General features: G+C 49.9%; 1 protein-coding gene across 1 annotated transcript in view; it reads left to right on the plus strand.

Moving 5' to 3' along the window:
- LOC119108480 (uncharacterized) overlaps positions 1–16595 on the plus strand; it is a 61501-nt gene that overhangs the window by 22905 nt on the left and 22001 nt on the right. The window contains exons 2-4 of the mRNA XM_037232045.1: positions 5402–5495; positions 13467–13569; positions 14095–14168. Of these exons, the coding sequence (XP_037087940.1) occupies positions 5418–5495; positions 13467–13569; positions 14095–14168 (255 nt within the window). The 5' untranslated portion in view covers positions 5402–5417. The remainder of the gene's footprint in view (positions 1–5401; positions 5496–13466; positions 13570–14094; positions 14169–16595) is intronic.

Consider the following 16595-nt stretch of genomic DNA (forward strand, 5'->3'; position numbering starts at 1 on the left):
GCTGTCAACGTTTTTCACAGCACAACACTTGTTTCTTTCTCTGTAAGCCCCAGGGTTGAGCCCTGGTGCGCGGCAGCTGACGACGGCAGAATCTGCTGAGAGCAGTCGTCAGCTGTTACGGCCAAGAGGTGCCACTTTTGAGCTGTTATAGCTCTACGTTGCGAGCCTGTGGGCTTTACAGTGGCACCTCTATTGGTATGAGTGCCGTCGGTTCAAGTGAGCGGTTTTGATTGGCACTGCGGATGGCGAAGGCCATTTGTCGAGAAGCGCATTGGTCGAAGTGTGAGCTTGCGCGCCACTACGGATCACGTGATCCATCTGTTTCCAAAAGGCAAAGTACGCTTCGAAAAGAGTAACTTTTTGCTGAGGTGGTGGTCCGAGATTTCGTGGCATTTATTGCAGAAACACTGTGGTAAAATAATGTTCTGAAAGCATTACTGAACGCTAGTTGAAAAGCAAAGCAAATGAAAAAGATGTTTTTTCTTAGTTATGACCAGGAATTGCGGTTATATTTTCGTCACTGGAACGGCTATTTCAACTAAAAAGTATCAGCTTTTATGAAAGGATTTCAAAGCAAACAAATATTTGCGATAAAAGTGGAGGCGTCTGACATAATAATAAGCGAAACGAACAAGAAGTGGTATTCTCCCTTTTACTGCTTGCAACGTTGTATTGAAACTGATTGGTAAGTAAAGGAAGGGTTTTTGGGCCTGGTCATGTTGATGTTTGTGGAAGGATATTCTTCGGCTGGCGATGTCATTAACATGCCATTACCTGCGGCACCAATAGTTTCATGGGAGCTCGCCTTGTTTTAGGAGCTGGGCTCTCGACCCCAGAACAGCTTCGTCGCGGCATTAGCTGCGTTATATCGTCTGCAGCTCCTTGCCATCTCAGCGCTCACGGATGCTCCACCAGGCCCTTCTTACGAATGTACAGACGCGGGCACACCAGATATTAATGGTCGGGCGTATTTTAGCTGACAAGTTCGGGCTAACTTTTCGAAGCATCTCGGATGCTCATTGATCGAGCTGCTGCCACTCCGACGAGATCAGGACACTCCGGATTGTCCGAACCTTTCAAAACCACCTGAACGCCGGCAGTACAAGGCCCTCACCCGACTCGTCCATTATATATGTGACCCAAATAGTTTCAAAGTGTCTGATAATTCACTCTGCGAATTTTCCTGGGTAGTCGCTGCCCGGTAGCAGTTTCCTGTCTCGCAGTGTCCGATGCCGCCGATGTCCCCTTCGCCTGCTTCCGCTGCAGCTGAGGTAACGTCACACCCGTGTACCCGTTTCTTCCGCACATGCGCAACTAACCAGGCATGTATTGCTCCAGATTCACTCACCATTTTCCGGTGAACGTGGGCAGCCGGGCGGGGGCGGGGGCAGCGGCGGGGAAGGGGCAGCTTCAGGGCTGCACGCATCGCCGTTACGACCGCTCCGTGCCCGACAAAATGGGGCCCGCGTACGGCGCGGCCGCCAACGCGGTCAGTCGTAACGGAGACACGGCCTCAGGTCAGCTGCAGGCCCCATGAATAGCGTGGACCGGACGCCACTCTAGTAAGTCCCACGGCACCAAAAAGCGTGCACGCACGCGCGCAGTGCCGCAGGCTCTGCAATCAGCTCCGTTCATTACAGTCATCTGCGATGGTGTTGCAACCTACGCTCACGCTGTCCCGGGACATGCTTGCGGTCATCGTTGACACTGGTCCGTGAGAGGCTGTTTTGCTTATGTTGACACTGGTCCGTGAGAGGCTGTTTTGCTTATGTTGACCCTGGTCTGTGAGGCAGTTTTGGCAGCTTGTTGATGAGTGCTGTGAACTCACAGGGCGTATGAACTCGCCCGAACTCGCCCTGAGACGTTGTTGCACCACGTGTGAATACTATCTTGTGGGACGCTGTTGTACTATGTGCGAACACTGCCATGTGAGACGCCGTTGTACTGTGTGTGAACGCTGTCATGTGAGACGCTGTCGTACTACGTCTGACCGCTGTCATGTGAGACGTTGTTGTACCGCGTGTGAATACCATCTTGTGGGACGCTGTTGTACCATGTGTGAACGCTGTCATGTGAGACGCTGTCGTACTACGTCTGAACGCTGTCATGTGAGACGTTGTTGTACCACGTGTGAATACTATCTTGTGGGACGCTGTTGTACCATGTGTGAACGCTGTCATGTGAGACGTTGTCGTACTACGTCTGAACGCTGTCATGTGAGACGTTGTTGTACCACGTGTGAATGATATCTTGTGGGACGCTGTTGTACTATGTGTGAACGCTGTCATGTGAGACGCTGTCGTACTACGTCTGAACGCTGTCATATGAGACGTTGTTGTACCACGTGTGAATACTATCTTGTGGGACGCTGTTGTACCATGTGTGAACGCTGTCATGTGAGACGCTGTTGTACCACGTGTGAATACTATCTTGTGGGACGCTGTTGTACCATGTGCGAACGTTGTCCGGGGGGACGTTGCTGCAGTTTGTGTTGAAGTTGCCCCACGAGACCTTGCTCTTATCTGTCGTGATGCTGTTACGTGAGACACTGCTGTTGTCTGTGCCAATGCTGTCGCGGGAGACCGACAAATCAATCAGCACCGACGCTGCTCCGGTGGGAAACTAGAACGCCACGGAGCATCCGTTCGGAGACCAGCTGCCTGACCATCTTTACGTGCCGGTCCACTGCGGCACGAGCTCCCGACACCGCATCCTTGTGAAGCTCTGCAGATGCTAATCCCAGGTCTGCTGGTCGCGTGAAGCGCTGTTCAATGTGATCCGCTTTGCCGGGGGCTGGAGGCGCTGAAGCGTTGCAGTTGGGATGGTCAAAATTACCACATTTTCAAGCGAGGCCCAATGTCCCCGGGAATTAAACCCACTTCCCTTTTGAAGTTGGGTGCTGACGGCAAAGTTGTTGAAGGGATAGGAGAAACTGCAGTCGTTTCAACTGAATATACAGTTACACCCGCGAACTGCGAACAGGCTGGTTCCTTGCGACTCCGAAGACTTTAATGCCTGATAGTTACTGGTCCCGCGATGTACTGTAGACTCACACGCCGCATGTACCGTTTACGTGGGACACTAGGTTCCGATATTCCATCAAGTGACCCGAGCAAGGTCCAAAAACGGCCGGTGATGGATCCGATGGTCCTGCTGCGCCGATGATGGATCCTACGGTTCTGCTCCACCGATGATGGATCCGATGGTTCTGCTGCGCCGATGATGGATCCGATGGTCCTGCTGCGCCGATGATAGATCCTATGCCGGCCGTCGCCCTTTGCCGACGCGATCTGCTGCAGGCCGTAGCCCTCCACCGATGGTCCTGCTGCAGACCGCAGCCCTTTACCCATGGTCCTGCTGCAGACCGCAGCCCTTCACCCATGGTCCTGCTGCAGACCGTAGCCCTTTACCCATGGTCCTGCTCCAGACCGCAGCCCTTCACCCATGGTCCTGCTGCAGACCGTAGCCCTTCACCCATGGTCCTGCTGCAGACCGCAGATCTTCACCCATGGTCCTGCTGCAGACCGCAGCTCTTCACCCATGGTCCTGCTGCAGACCGCAGATCTTCACCCATGGTCCTGCTGCAGACCGCAGCCCTTTACCCATGGTCCTACTCCAGACCGCAGCCCTTCACCCATGGTCCTGCTGCAGACCGTAGCCCTTCACCCATGGTCCTGCTGCAGACCGCAGATCTTCACCCATGGTCCTGCTGCAGACCGCAGCTCTTCACCCATGGTCCTGCTGCAGACCGTAGCCCTTCACCCATGGTCCTGCTGCAGACCGCAGATCTTCACCCATGGTCCTGCTGCAGACCGTAGCCCTTCACCCATGGTCCTGCTGCAGACCGCAGATCTTCACCCATGGTCCTGCTGCAGACCGCAGCTCTTCACCCATGGTCCTGCTGTAGACCGCAGCTCTTCACCCATGGTCCTGCTGCAGACCGTAGCCCTTCACCCATGGTCCTGCTGCAGACCGCAGATCTTCACCCATGGTCCTGCTGCAGACCGCAGCTCTTCACCCATGGTCCTGCTGCAGACCGCAGCTCTTCACCCATGGTCCTGCTGCAGACCGCAGCTCTTCACCCATGGTCCTGCTCCAGACCGCAGATCTTCACCCATGGTCCTGCTGGAGACTGCAGCCCTTCACCCATGGTCCTGCTGCAGACCGTAGCCCTTCACCCATGGTCCTGCTGCAGACCGCAGCCCTTCACCCATGGTCCTGCTGGAGACCGCAGTCCTTTACCCATGGTCCTGCTGGAGACTGCAGCCCTTCACCCATGGTCCTGTTGGAGACCGCAGCCCTTTCCCCGATACTATTTGACGCCGTCGAGAGACCAGGCCGTCGGATGAATCCATTTGTAATAGTTCTGCGAGAACCTGTCAAACCCAGCCGGGCTGTGACGCCGGGCCGGACAACCCAGCTGCCCATTATGCTCCACTGTAACAGCGACCCACCAGAACGGCATGGCGTATAGTGAGCTGTTTCGAAGGCGTGCTGTCTTGCCAACGTCTGCTATGTCACATTTCGTTACAAGCCATGAAAATGCAGAGTGAAATGGGGGACACCACGCAAAAGTTCAGCGCTCATTGTTTCGAAACATGTGGCCCATTTGGAAATTCATGGGGAGCACCTGAAGGTTGTTTTGTGATAGTTATACCGTGCCGTAATTGTCCTCTTTGCCGCAACAGCGTCGCTCATTTCATTTTCACGGTTCATGTACTTAAACAACTGATATCTTAGGTCGATAGCAGCTGAGATCTTTAGAAGCTACACTGCTCTAAGACTCCCGCGCTGCGTCAGACTCTGTGCGATGCCACAAACTGGTTAGTGCCACTTTATCACCAGGTCAAGAGTAGAGCATGGTGCAATTTTAGTGACACATGATGAAGCCCGAGGTGTCATAAACTGCGTTTTTGTCTGACCTTTGCATTGTCTCGGTATTACCCGAACACTCGCAGAAAGCCCGCGGCGCCTTTTTACTAGCCACAACATGCAGCATGAGCACAAAGCAGCACCATATCCGGCATGAGCTCAACAGCCAGAGCTGAGCCGGGAGTAGGAGGTTTGTAGACTTTGACAGGCTGCGCTATGTGATAATAGGTTTGCTGGATCGCCTACCATTTCCCTGTTCCTTGATGTTCATGACACAACCTTTCGAGCTGCTTTCTCTATCTAAGCTCTGTAGGTGTTGTAATCGTTGGGGCGTTACGGCGCGCCCAGTAGCTAAGGCTTGGTGCCGTCGCCTGCCGCTCTGCCTGGCAGGAAGGGCTGGCACCGCGTACAATCGAATCCTGTATCTTTGACTTTCCAGATGTGCAGCCGAACCAAAACGCTACTGAGCCCTTTATGTGCACGTTGTGTAGCTCTGCGCCAAATGAGTATATAAAACACTTTCTTCCAGGAACTCCTCAAGAAAAATGGTGATAATGAAGACCTGTTGCTGCGATTTCTTCACTGTTCGAACTGGCAGCTTCTGTGCGGCCTTTTTTGGATCGGTAAGCTAACCAGGCGCCATCTGGGGCATTTCGGCGACTGATTCCGCGTGTAACGCGGCTTATTCGTGACGTCAGGCTCAAGAAATAACAAACTGTTGACGAACCCGACACCGGTTGAATCCTTACACTGTGACCGAAAGCCCACCGATTTGGGTCCGAGATAAAGTTTCACCGTTTTCTAAAACGCTGAGTAGCGGTTTTCTCCACGATTTTGTTCGCTCAACCACCTCCTCCATGAAGAGCGCTCTCGTCAGTGTATTCGCCACGCTAATGCGAGACCCATGGAAGAGCCCAGATGAGGATAACCGGACGCTGACCCCCCCCCCCCCCCCCCACCCCATTGAAGGTACATCGCAAACGTTTTGCGACCCGATTCCTGGGCTATCAGCAGCAGGACGCACAAGAGTTCCTCAGATACCTGCAGGAGGGCTTGCAAGGGGCCTGAACCATGTCGACAACCACCCCAAACCCAAACCCACCCACATCGATAAAAGCCTCAGTGCTAGCCAGAAACCGCTGGAGGCCTGGAAGCGTTTCCTGTTCCTGAAGAGCTCGAAGTTTGTTGACCTGTTTGTCGGACAGCTCAAGTCCACGCTGCGGTGCATGGTGTGCGGCCACGAATCCGCGGCTTTTGACCCCTTCTGGGACCGTACTTGTAAGGCTGCTTTGACTTCTTTGCCAATGAAGAGATGCTTGACGGAGAATAAAATCCGATGTGCTCTATGTGCCAGAAGCTGCCAAAAGTCCTCGAAAAGTTCCAAGATTCTGCGGTTTCCACGCATTTATGCAGTACACCTGAAGCGGATTTTGCTGCAGCTGGATCAGAACCAGCACGAGCTCAATACCAGAGTGGACTTCTCCGGCAGTGGCCAGGACCTGCCGCCGTCATCTGCTGTATCGAGAGACTGGACCTGTAAGCTGAGTGGCGTGACAGCGTTCTGGCGCGGCGCACTCGGCTCAATACACGGCCCACTGTGAACACTCTTATTTGGGAGTGTGGCAACAACTCTAGAGTCCGGCCCACCCACATACACCGCGCCAACAGCTGCGAAGCGCAGTGCTATTTTTTTTTAGCTGGCCAGCCTTGACCTGGGGCCGACCGGAGCGCCAGTACTCGAAGAAGTTCGAGATGGCTGTCCCCCGTAGAAGAAGTTTGTAAAACAAACATACCTTACGTAAGTTGTTAAGTGCATTTGCGAGGAGCATTGTTCACATAGATAAGACAGTAGTAACGGCCTTATTCATCGGTAGAAGAACCAGGAGAATGGAGATATAGACATTAATAGTTCGGCAACATGCCTTTATGAAAACGAATAGCATAAGTGAATTAAGAAAAAAATATTCGCTTCTGCCATTCGTTTCGATAAAGGCATATCGCCGAAATATCAATGCATCTATATCTCCATTCTCCCGGTTTTCTCCAAGGAATGAAGCTATTACTACTGTTTTATAAGCATATCTTGTTACATTTGCTTTACCGGTCTTGCTTCAAGCTGCTTTTATGTGATGACATAGCGTGAGCCCGTAAAAATTCAGTTTAATGGCTTAATTGCACGCTTAACATGCTTGACAAAATGGAAGTTTTCATTGACCATGCATGGCTTAGCTCATTTATTTCCTGTCCATTACATGGTGTGGACACCACCACAACTTCGTCCGCATTACCCCTCGCTCATAAAATGAATAATGACACAAAAAACATATAGCAAACCACAAAATTGGGTAGGGGCAAGAACCTCAAGGGTTTTGGCACCAAACGTAATAGAATACACTTAAAGCAAGCTAAACGCAAACACTGGATCATTTTGCATGCTGAAGAAGAGTAGTAAGTGCTTTATAGCATATCACACAGCAGTTTTATTGAGATGCACTTAAGTTTCTTGGGTAAAATCACAAATATTTATCATTATAGTTACCACAAGCCCATTCCACGACAAATCGACGGGTGAGGTGGCCAAAATAAGACCCCCATATTTTTTCGCTGGAAGTGTCAGTTTGGGTTGGTGTCATATCCCGGATTTAGCTGTGCCATTTTTGAAAAAAAGTAAATAGAGCAACGGCTGAGGAGTTATAGTCGCGGGCTCTTTTAGGAGGTCAACTATCATTGGCGACTTTTGAAGTCAATAACTCAAATCAGCTGATTTTAATTGCACAAAACTACATATTACTAAGCTCGTTATAATCCAATGCATCTTTAGCTATTTTTCAATTTGTTTGTTGGCTCAATTTTGAAAACCATGGCCTCGTGATGTGAAATCACGCTACCTATTTTCAACATTTTGGCGTTCACAATGCTACTTTTCCAAAAGCAGAAATCAACCACAGCAATGAGTTCTCTACCAAAAGTAACTCAAAACCGTGCGTTTTTTCTGAGAGGTCCAATTTTCGTTATATATATATATATATATATATATATATATATATATATATATGCATACATGTAATATATATGTATATGTGTATATACATTGTGCGTGCGTGCGTGCGTGCGTGCGTGTGTACGTGCGTGCGTGCTTGCGTACGTGTGTGTAATGTGTTAAATAGCTGACAGTTTTGAAGGAGGACTAAAAGTTGTATGAGGATAAAAATATAAATGATTTGCACCATGCAATGCATTTGCATGCTCATATCTGTCACTCAACATATACGGCCGCATGCACAAACGCGTAAGCTGCACACGCAGCGAATCACATATCATGAGTCGTTGGCAATAGCGTGGTATAACGATCTGACTTGAAAGCGTTATACAACACAACGACTTAATGCAGCAATAACATGATTCGCTCACCTGCCAGCCAGCTCATGCGACATGCCGACCCACTCGCCCTGACATTTGGTGTTGGCACGCTCACGGGCGCGTATTACCGCCCCATCGTTATCACACGTCACGCGTCAGTGGACAGAAGGTGACCCCTCAGCGTCGTCCGTGTCACTGGTGAGAACTTGCGAAGGTCGAGAATGTGCAGCGTTATGAAACATGCACCATCGACATGTAACTTACGCTTACTCTGTGGCGTCGTGTAACTAGACCTCCGGGCAGACCGCATGCCGGTACCTCGGCATAAAAGCTCACAATACCGAACAACCGGGAGCTGTAAGTCATTCTTTGTCGGGTCTTATATCAAACATCGTGCGCCTTATTGGCTCTAGTCGAGACGATATTGGTGATCTCGTCGTATGGCGCCGCCGAAAGTTGCGCGGAAAAGACGTGAATGCCAATGCAAGTTTGTCCCCGATGCCCATCATAACCCAACGCCGTCTTCTGAACGCGCGCATGCATGGGAAGGGGCAGCCAATATGTCCGCTCGGCGTATTGCTATGGTTTGCTATGGTACCGCTATACTTCAAATGGAAATTACACAGCAGATGAGTGGACCGAACAGCTCCCCAAAGTCCACCAGTCAGCGGTGCATTCGTTGAAGACGCTCGGTCCGCGCGCGCGGCTCCCAGTGTCGTGTCCCCGGGGCCCTTCGGAGAGTCGACTCGCTGACGTGCTCGTGGCCGGACGACCGCGTCCAGCAGGGGCGACGGCTCACCGACGGGCTTGTAGCCGCTGTCCTGTCCGACGCTTTGGTCGTGTATCCGACCCCCTCCCTCCTTTCGCCGAGAAACTGATAGTCGCAGTGTTTTCGATGAAGGGAACGACGGGTGCACCGTAGCCTGGGAGAAACCATCGTGATAGTTATATAGTTTTGCGAGTACTTGTAGGAGGGGGGGGGGGGGGGGGGTTGCTCCATGCACCACTTATTCTGGTTTTTATAACCTTCTAACGGTGAACAAGTCAACAACTAACGTAACCACCTCAGTGACCAGAGCTTTGTTACTTTATTTGTTTCGTGTTGACGCAATTTTTTCCTTTCTTGTAGCCCAGCAGCCACAAACCAAGCAATGTAAGGTACAGACTCATGGTGGGTGGAATCATAATCGCAGCGTCGTAAATTCTCTACAGTCTGGAAGAATGCGATCAGCATCGGGCTTCAGCATAGACATATTTCAAAACATCATAATATTGGTTCGCTCGAAGACGGGGTCTCAAGAGTGCACGCCACCCCGTTGATGACGTGCACAATTACGTAAGAGTTGACACGCCACGCCACCCCGTTGCACAACTACATAAAAGTTAACATCAAATTTGCTGAAATCGCCAAGTGCTACCTGCTGGCTGGTATGGTCGAAGCGAAGATAATGGGTGGCGAATGTGAACTGGTGAGAGCAGGTAAGTGTGGAGCAATGAGGTAAAGGTCACTTCCAGCAGAAATATATAAAATGCATAACAAATTGGCCTGCTCGATGACAAAAGTCAAGGATGTACGGTACCTCGTTGATCCGACCTGTAAGTGCGCGAAAGTTCACATCAAATTTGCTGGAATCGCAAAAAGTGGACTGTTGACCAGCATGATCGTGACCAATATAATCCTAAGTTTGATATAAAGCTGTCCGGAACTAACTAATCTCTACCAAGTGGTCTAATTATCCTTGCAGTTGATCTGAACTTTGTGATTGATACTGAGGGAAACATGTTAAACAATATAGACGCATTGGTAGCTCTTAGAAGGGACAGGTTGTAGCATAGCATACCAATGGTGAACAGCTGTGTTATCTGGCGTAATCGGTATCCTTCTTCGGTGCGTCATACACGAACCCCACGTTACATCCTGGATAGATACTGAACTAATATTGTTTGCAGAATGGATCATAATTTGATAACACTAACTTCAAAATAATATTACGGGAGGGTCTCCTAGAAGTTCAGCAATGTGCTCTTGACTGACGATTTATTTTGTTTGAAAGATTCAGGAAGTCATTCCAACTCTTCGATGACTTTTATTTGTCACCGGTGTGCCACCCTGACACAGCGGGTGAGGCTGAAAATATTAGTTTCAGTATTAACACGCTCTTCGGTGAGGGTCAATTTGCGCTCCCCGAAGGTTTTCCCGAAATGGTTTACGAGCAGCGCGGCGCAGCCGCGCCAAATTTTGCGCAGTCGTAAATAATTGAACAACAGATCGTTTGGTATAGAACAATTCAAGATGCAGCCTGTAGGGTCGCTGACTTTCGGCAGGTCAAACTCAGGCCATAGATTCAGGGAAGACAGTTTCTAGAAAATCGTTCAATCTGATGCGATAATAGAACGTTAGACAAAGCTATACATCTCTGAAATAGTTTCCTAGGCAACACAACAGTTAAATGAACAAAGCTCATCGACCTAGTCAGGCATGTAGGTCAAACCGAGGTCAAATCCAATCTGCTTTTCTGCTCTAGAACTTGAAATGGGGGTAGTTTCTGACTGCTCATTTCGAATTTACTGATAACAGGAACCGCGTTATGCATCCTTCATGGACATCTCAATGGTCAAAACAGGCCACTGACATGAAATGACCCTGGTCAGCATTTTGTTTTTAGAAACATACAGCATAGCATAATCTTTGATCCTTATTCAAATGCAACTCAAGGCAGCCTTGCATGATTTTGGTCACCATGGCTTTTCAGGTTCAAACAAGGTCACCGACCTTAAATGAGCACCAGTGACCTTCAGCTTATAACAGGTATCTAGGTTCTAGGTACTCTTTGTGCACCAATCTGGAGTTTGACCGTGTGTAAATTTATTGAACCCGAAAGCCATGACCTAGGGGTGTCAAATCTTGACAATAAGTGAGTTCACATATAAGCCAATACGCCCTTGAATTTGTTGTCTCTAGCTCTCTTATTTTCGGAGAGCTCAGGGGGGATCAAACTGACTCCCAACCTGAGCAAAGGGTATTCAACCGGCCACCCGGGCGCGTGTTGGTAACCAGATCGTTGTTGAAACCTTACTCTGCCATTTGAGACTGCCACAGTATACATGTAGTTGAGTACCGAAAGGAAAGGAATGATAGGAAGGCTAGGAAATAGTTTGATAAGCAGCGTGAGAAAACTTAAAATATATGCAAGCTAGCCATGGTTCTCGGAGCCTTGTAAAAGTTCACGAGGACTAATGTCATTACACAAGACAAGGATTGAAGGCGTTTTGCTGAGGACATCTGCTAAGACGGAGTATTAAGAAACTCCACCACGCTTCTTCCTAAAAAAGCAGACAACGCACGCCAAAGAATCCTTTGTTTCGATGAAGATTGGGAGGATCGTGTGCTGCAACTGGTTTTCTTGCATTGTAAAGTCAGGGTGATGGCCCGAGGCTATCATTTTTAAGACCGCTGCGACAACTGTGTGTATTCTATTGGTCGGTCAAACTGGACGCATACTAGCTCAGCGGTTGCGGGGCTGACGTCGGGAGAGAAAATGACGCGCTTATGGTCGCCTTACATTGAGTGTATTGACTGAGCAGTGTTTGGAGCTGCTATCCCAGAGGATAGTTTATTGTCTTTTAGAGCCTTAAAATCAAGTCAAAATATACTTTTTTGCTTACCGTAATGTTGCTTTATTCTTTTCTCCTGAGAATATCCAAAACAAAACACACAAACACATCGTGTACCCTCTGAGACAACATCTTTTGCAACAATGCGTCAAGCCTGTCGTCATTTGATATCATTTCAGATGTCTCGCTTGATCACCTTTGTACTTATTTCATTAGCTTTTTCCTCCTTAAAACAGGACATAAATCAATTGCATGCTTCAAGTATTGTAGCAGAGAGGACAAAACACATATCCAGGATGCGACGCTGATCGGTGTTGAAAGAGACACAGGTCCTCATGAACTACATACACTGCAGACGAGGCCTTTCACGAAAGCATCACTAAATACCGAGATCAGAAGCTGAAAGACAGTCCCGACAGTTACGTTTGACTAACTGTGTAGGTGGCCGAAGTCGGATCCCGCGCTCTTACTTTTGCACGATCTTTCAACAACAATACAGTGTGAACGATGCTGGCGCTAGACATAACTAGGTCACTCCCCACTCCTGGACGAACAGGACGGTAGGACGGGTATATCAAGTTACAGCTTCCTATGTGCGGAACAAGAGCCAATAAGGTGAAGCGAGTGTCAAGCACAACGGCGTGTTAACCTCAGGTAAACTGGCTTGTATTGAGCGCATGACCTGCGTTCCGATTCGCGCCGTCGACTGTTCGGCCTGTGATGTCTCCATTTTATGCAGGACGAATAGGTCACCAAGTTCTCACTGCGGGCAGGGCTGCTGCTCAGTATTCAGGTTCGTACGCCTGGGAGTTACCACATCAGGTAGGTTGTAACTTCTGTGCAACGAGGGGAAGCGCTTTAAGCTTACAGCGTGCACAATGAAACGGCAGAGTGCCACTCGAGGAACGTAAAGCGTCCAGGCAGAAGTGGGGAGAGACCTGGAATACGGAACGCCAGCGAGCCGAAACTACTGTCTCCTATAACAATGCCATGGTTTTCTTCTCATCGTCACTGAGATGAGAAACGTGCCAGGCCACTTTCATGTCATGAAATTAAGCAATATCGTAGTCTGACATGACTTGGCACTTACGTGGGTCCCAAAGTTACGCACGTTCGCTCTCACCGGACTTGAAATGGCGAAGATGACGGAAGTCACCGACGGCGGAACCGTACTGAGAGCTTTGCAGATATATCGAGTTTGAAATTACCTCCGACGTGACCATAAGTAGCATTGTCTGGCTGGCGCGATCCATGCCAATCACAGTTTGAATAATCGAGGTAGGCTGCTGGGTGACGAGGATACTTGGAGGGGAATAAAATAGCAACCAGCCCGCGCCAGGGGAGGGTACGAAAATAACCTTCCCACGATCGACAGCATATGTGATTGAGCGTAGCCGAAGAGTGAAGAGGTAGTCCAGAAAAAAATATTTGGCATGCACGCAAAATAAGCGTCATTTGTCATTTTTGAGCAAAAATGTATGACACGACCTCGAGAAGGGGGGCACAGATCATAAGCTGTCGAGGTCAGGAGCTTTTAAGCCCTGAGTGTGTGAAAAGAACATCAATTCGGATAAGACGCGATCTCTGCTGAAGCTGACTCCACATGACCCCGACCTCAGGGCTACTTCACCGTCAACCTCCTGGCAAGCTCACTGCAGCGCAGCGAACTGGACGCAGCATTAGCAACAACGCCACCTGATGGGCAGGGATCAGCAGCCGTAGGTGAGAGCGAACTCCGCTATTGCCTTCCCCTGGGGCGGCTCGTGACTCGGTGGGCCGCGGTTGTTCGGCGGTCGGTCAGCGCTACCTCTCTGGCTCCGTCGCACACATTTCAAGTGTATATGACTGCATCACCGTGTGCGCGCTTTTTGTAATGGTTCGTTTTTGTCGTGGCACTTACACAGAGAAGTTGAGGAGAGGCAGTGCATCTTATCTCTCTCTGGCAGCGAGTCGCTGCATTGGTGAAGACTGTGCCAAGATATGCAGTTGCGCTGTTCAAAACCAGGGGGCACAGTTAAAAGTATACAATATTTATGAACGTAAAGTACCCATAAATGACATTCAAAGCATCACAACATGTTGGTCTTGAAAGACAACTGAATATTACTGACGTGGATACGCGACGAATCGTGTTTAACCTTCTTGAACATGTGGTTGTGCCCTTTCCTGCCGCGTTGGGGTGTTCTGGCGCCCCTGCACTGTCGCCAGTGTGTGGATTGTTCTCAACCATGATACCGCTGTTGTCAGGCTCCCTAGTTCTCATGGTGCTCTGCCCAGCCGGACTGGCATCTACAGTGCTCCTCATCGTTGGCCTGGTCAAGGTACGGCTTAAACAGACTCCGCACATCCCCTTAGCCAAAGGTAAGTTTCGGTTGGTTGCATTCAACCCTTTTGTGTCCGGCTACATTCTGTACGGTTATCACGAGAACCAAACCTCCTACAATCTATTTGGGAATCATGCAAGAACCTTCTGAGCTGGGAAAAGCCGCGGCTCAGAGTCGCGTGCACATATAACTGGAGGCGCATGCAAATGGACGTGCACGGTGCATAAGCGTTCACGTCGGTCACATTTCTCGGGCTGAACATACACGGCTGAATGCGAGACCTCAGAGCATGCCGCAGCCCGCTGCTGCTGCACAGAAGGAGGATATACACAGAATGGAGAACGATATACACGGAAAAAGAGGGTATAGACAGAAATGTACGAAGGATATACATGGAAGAACAAATCTGCGCACGGTAGCATTTGCAGGTACAAAGTTTTGCAGGCAAGGGTGCTTGTGCGATAAGATTTGCGTGGGAGGCTGTGCAATACGGAAATTTGCGTATAACGATATGCGATGCCAAGCATTGCACGCAGTGTTTGAGGTGGAAAGAACTGGGGAGCAGATATTTACGTAAGAACTTTTGCATACGAGAAATTCGATACGATGTTTTGTCCAGTCGCCGTCTAGGGACTTCCACAAACGAAACTGGTCATTAGAAGTCGCGCACGAGTAGGGTTGGACCTCAAGGGGCATAGGTAGCGACCTTAACCCAGTTAACATCCACGTTATCTAGGACAGCAGGTGATTAACCTTATGCAGGATTTCTTTAGAATGCTGACACCCATGTTTGGTGGGATCCATTTCCAGATCAATATTTATGTTCAGCTGGATGTCTCGTCGATTTAGCTGAAGCTTAGTTTGGACTAAAAATTCGCATGTACAATGTGTAAAACATCGTGACAATGATACAAGTGTATGTTTGTATTCTGAGAGCTAAGAGCAACGGCTGTGAATGTACAGTTCACCAACGAGGATGCAGAAGTCATGAGAGAGGAGGGCGAGAGAGGGGACGCCGTGGTAGATAGCGGCTTCCCAGCTTCGGCAAGACCTAGCATTCGTCCTTTCAACATGAATTGGTAAGTATTTGGCATTGACACTATAGCTTGGCTCGGTACTTCAGAGATTAGTTCAGAGATTATGACGACCACTGACCGCGTATCGGGCTCCACACGCCTGTCAGACTCCCCCGACTTCGATCAAATCGACACTTGAATAGCCTTTTACATGCTGACTGAAAAGAAGAATGAACAAACTGCGCGTTACGGTGTCACATGATACTGACTTTGATTTGTTCTACAACGACCCTTTTTGAGATTGTCAGAGTTGCTGGAGAAGCCCACGTGTGAACATAGCATATTCGAAGAATATCTAGGGGTTCTGCGTCAGCCATTTGTACTTACCTTGCTGTTTGAAGCAATCCGTTTGCAGCGAGGTGTGTTATCATTGTATTTGTGTGCAGATCATACATGCACATCGATTCCCACATGTACATGAAGGCGCCTAGAAAAAGTGAATAATATCCTCTCTAGGGATGGGAATGGTCATATTCGCCTGTCACCACCCTCACCACAATCTTTTTGTGGGAACAGGCTGTTCTCTGCCCCGGATTTCTGACGCTTGCCATCGGAGGCTCTTTTCAGTCCCATTCACCGACTTGTATCACGTCCTGTCGCCACTCCTGGTCCTTGGCGAATGGGAGATTGTACTGCTGCATCAGCGCGACTTCCTCCTCCCGAGGCTTCGAAATGCTCAACGCCGAGACGCGGCGCTCTGCCGCTACGCGTGCCGCATTGTTCGACCAGACGGCTTGGTCCAACTTGTCCCAACAAACGAAACGTCCTCGCGAGCCACCGGAAACGAAGTTTGTTGCTAAATCCCATGCAAGGGTTGGCTACTGTCATGCACGGTCAAAAATGTACTACCAGACGTTCCATCTGCGGGGTGAGCAGCGGCGGACCGCGATCCGAGGGGCGAGCATCGACCGGCCCGCCCCCGTGGCGCGCGAGCCGTTCAGGCCCTGAAGGCGCCAATGTGGCCGCGGCGCGTAAAAAGGCTATTAATTCCGCGCCAGCCCAGCGGCCTTACGAGTGGTGAAATGTGCTCTCGACGCCGCACACCCGAGGCGACCCAGGCCGCGAAATTTACGATGTTTTGCACCCGGCCGAAATAGCAGGCGGCGGCTCTGCTCCAGGCTGAGAGGCAGGTGGCCGCCGTGGGCGTAGTCGAGACGTTAGGTATCAACGGCGTGGGAAACCAGACGCTAGACGCTAGACAGGCGGGATGGAAGGTCGTTCGTGAAGATGCTGAAGAGGATTGGGCCCACCAGGGACCCCAGAACGACACCGTGAAACACGGGCAGCGATAGTGAACCACCTCTCACCACCTGCCGCCGTCCGTCAATACCAACATTAAAACGAACCA

The sequence above is a fragment of the Pollicipes pollicipes genome, unplaced genomic scaffold (assembly GCF_011947565.3).
Source record: "Pollicipes pollicipes isolate AB1234 unplaced genomic scaffold, Ppol_2.1 Scaffold_6686;HRSCAF=7923_pilon_pilon_pilon, whole genome shotgun sequence".
NCBI lineage: Eukaryota > Metazoa > Arthropoda > Thecostraca > Pollicipedomorpha > Pollicipedidae > Pollicipes > Pollicipes pollicipes.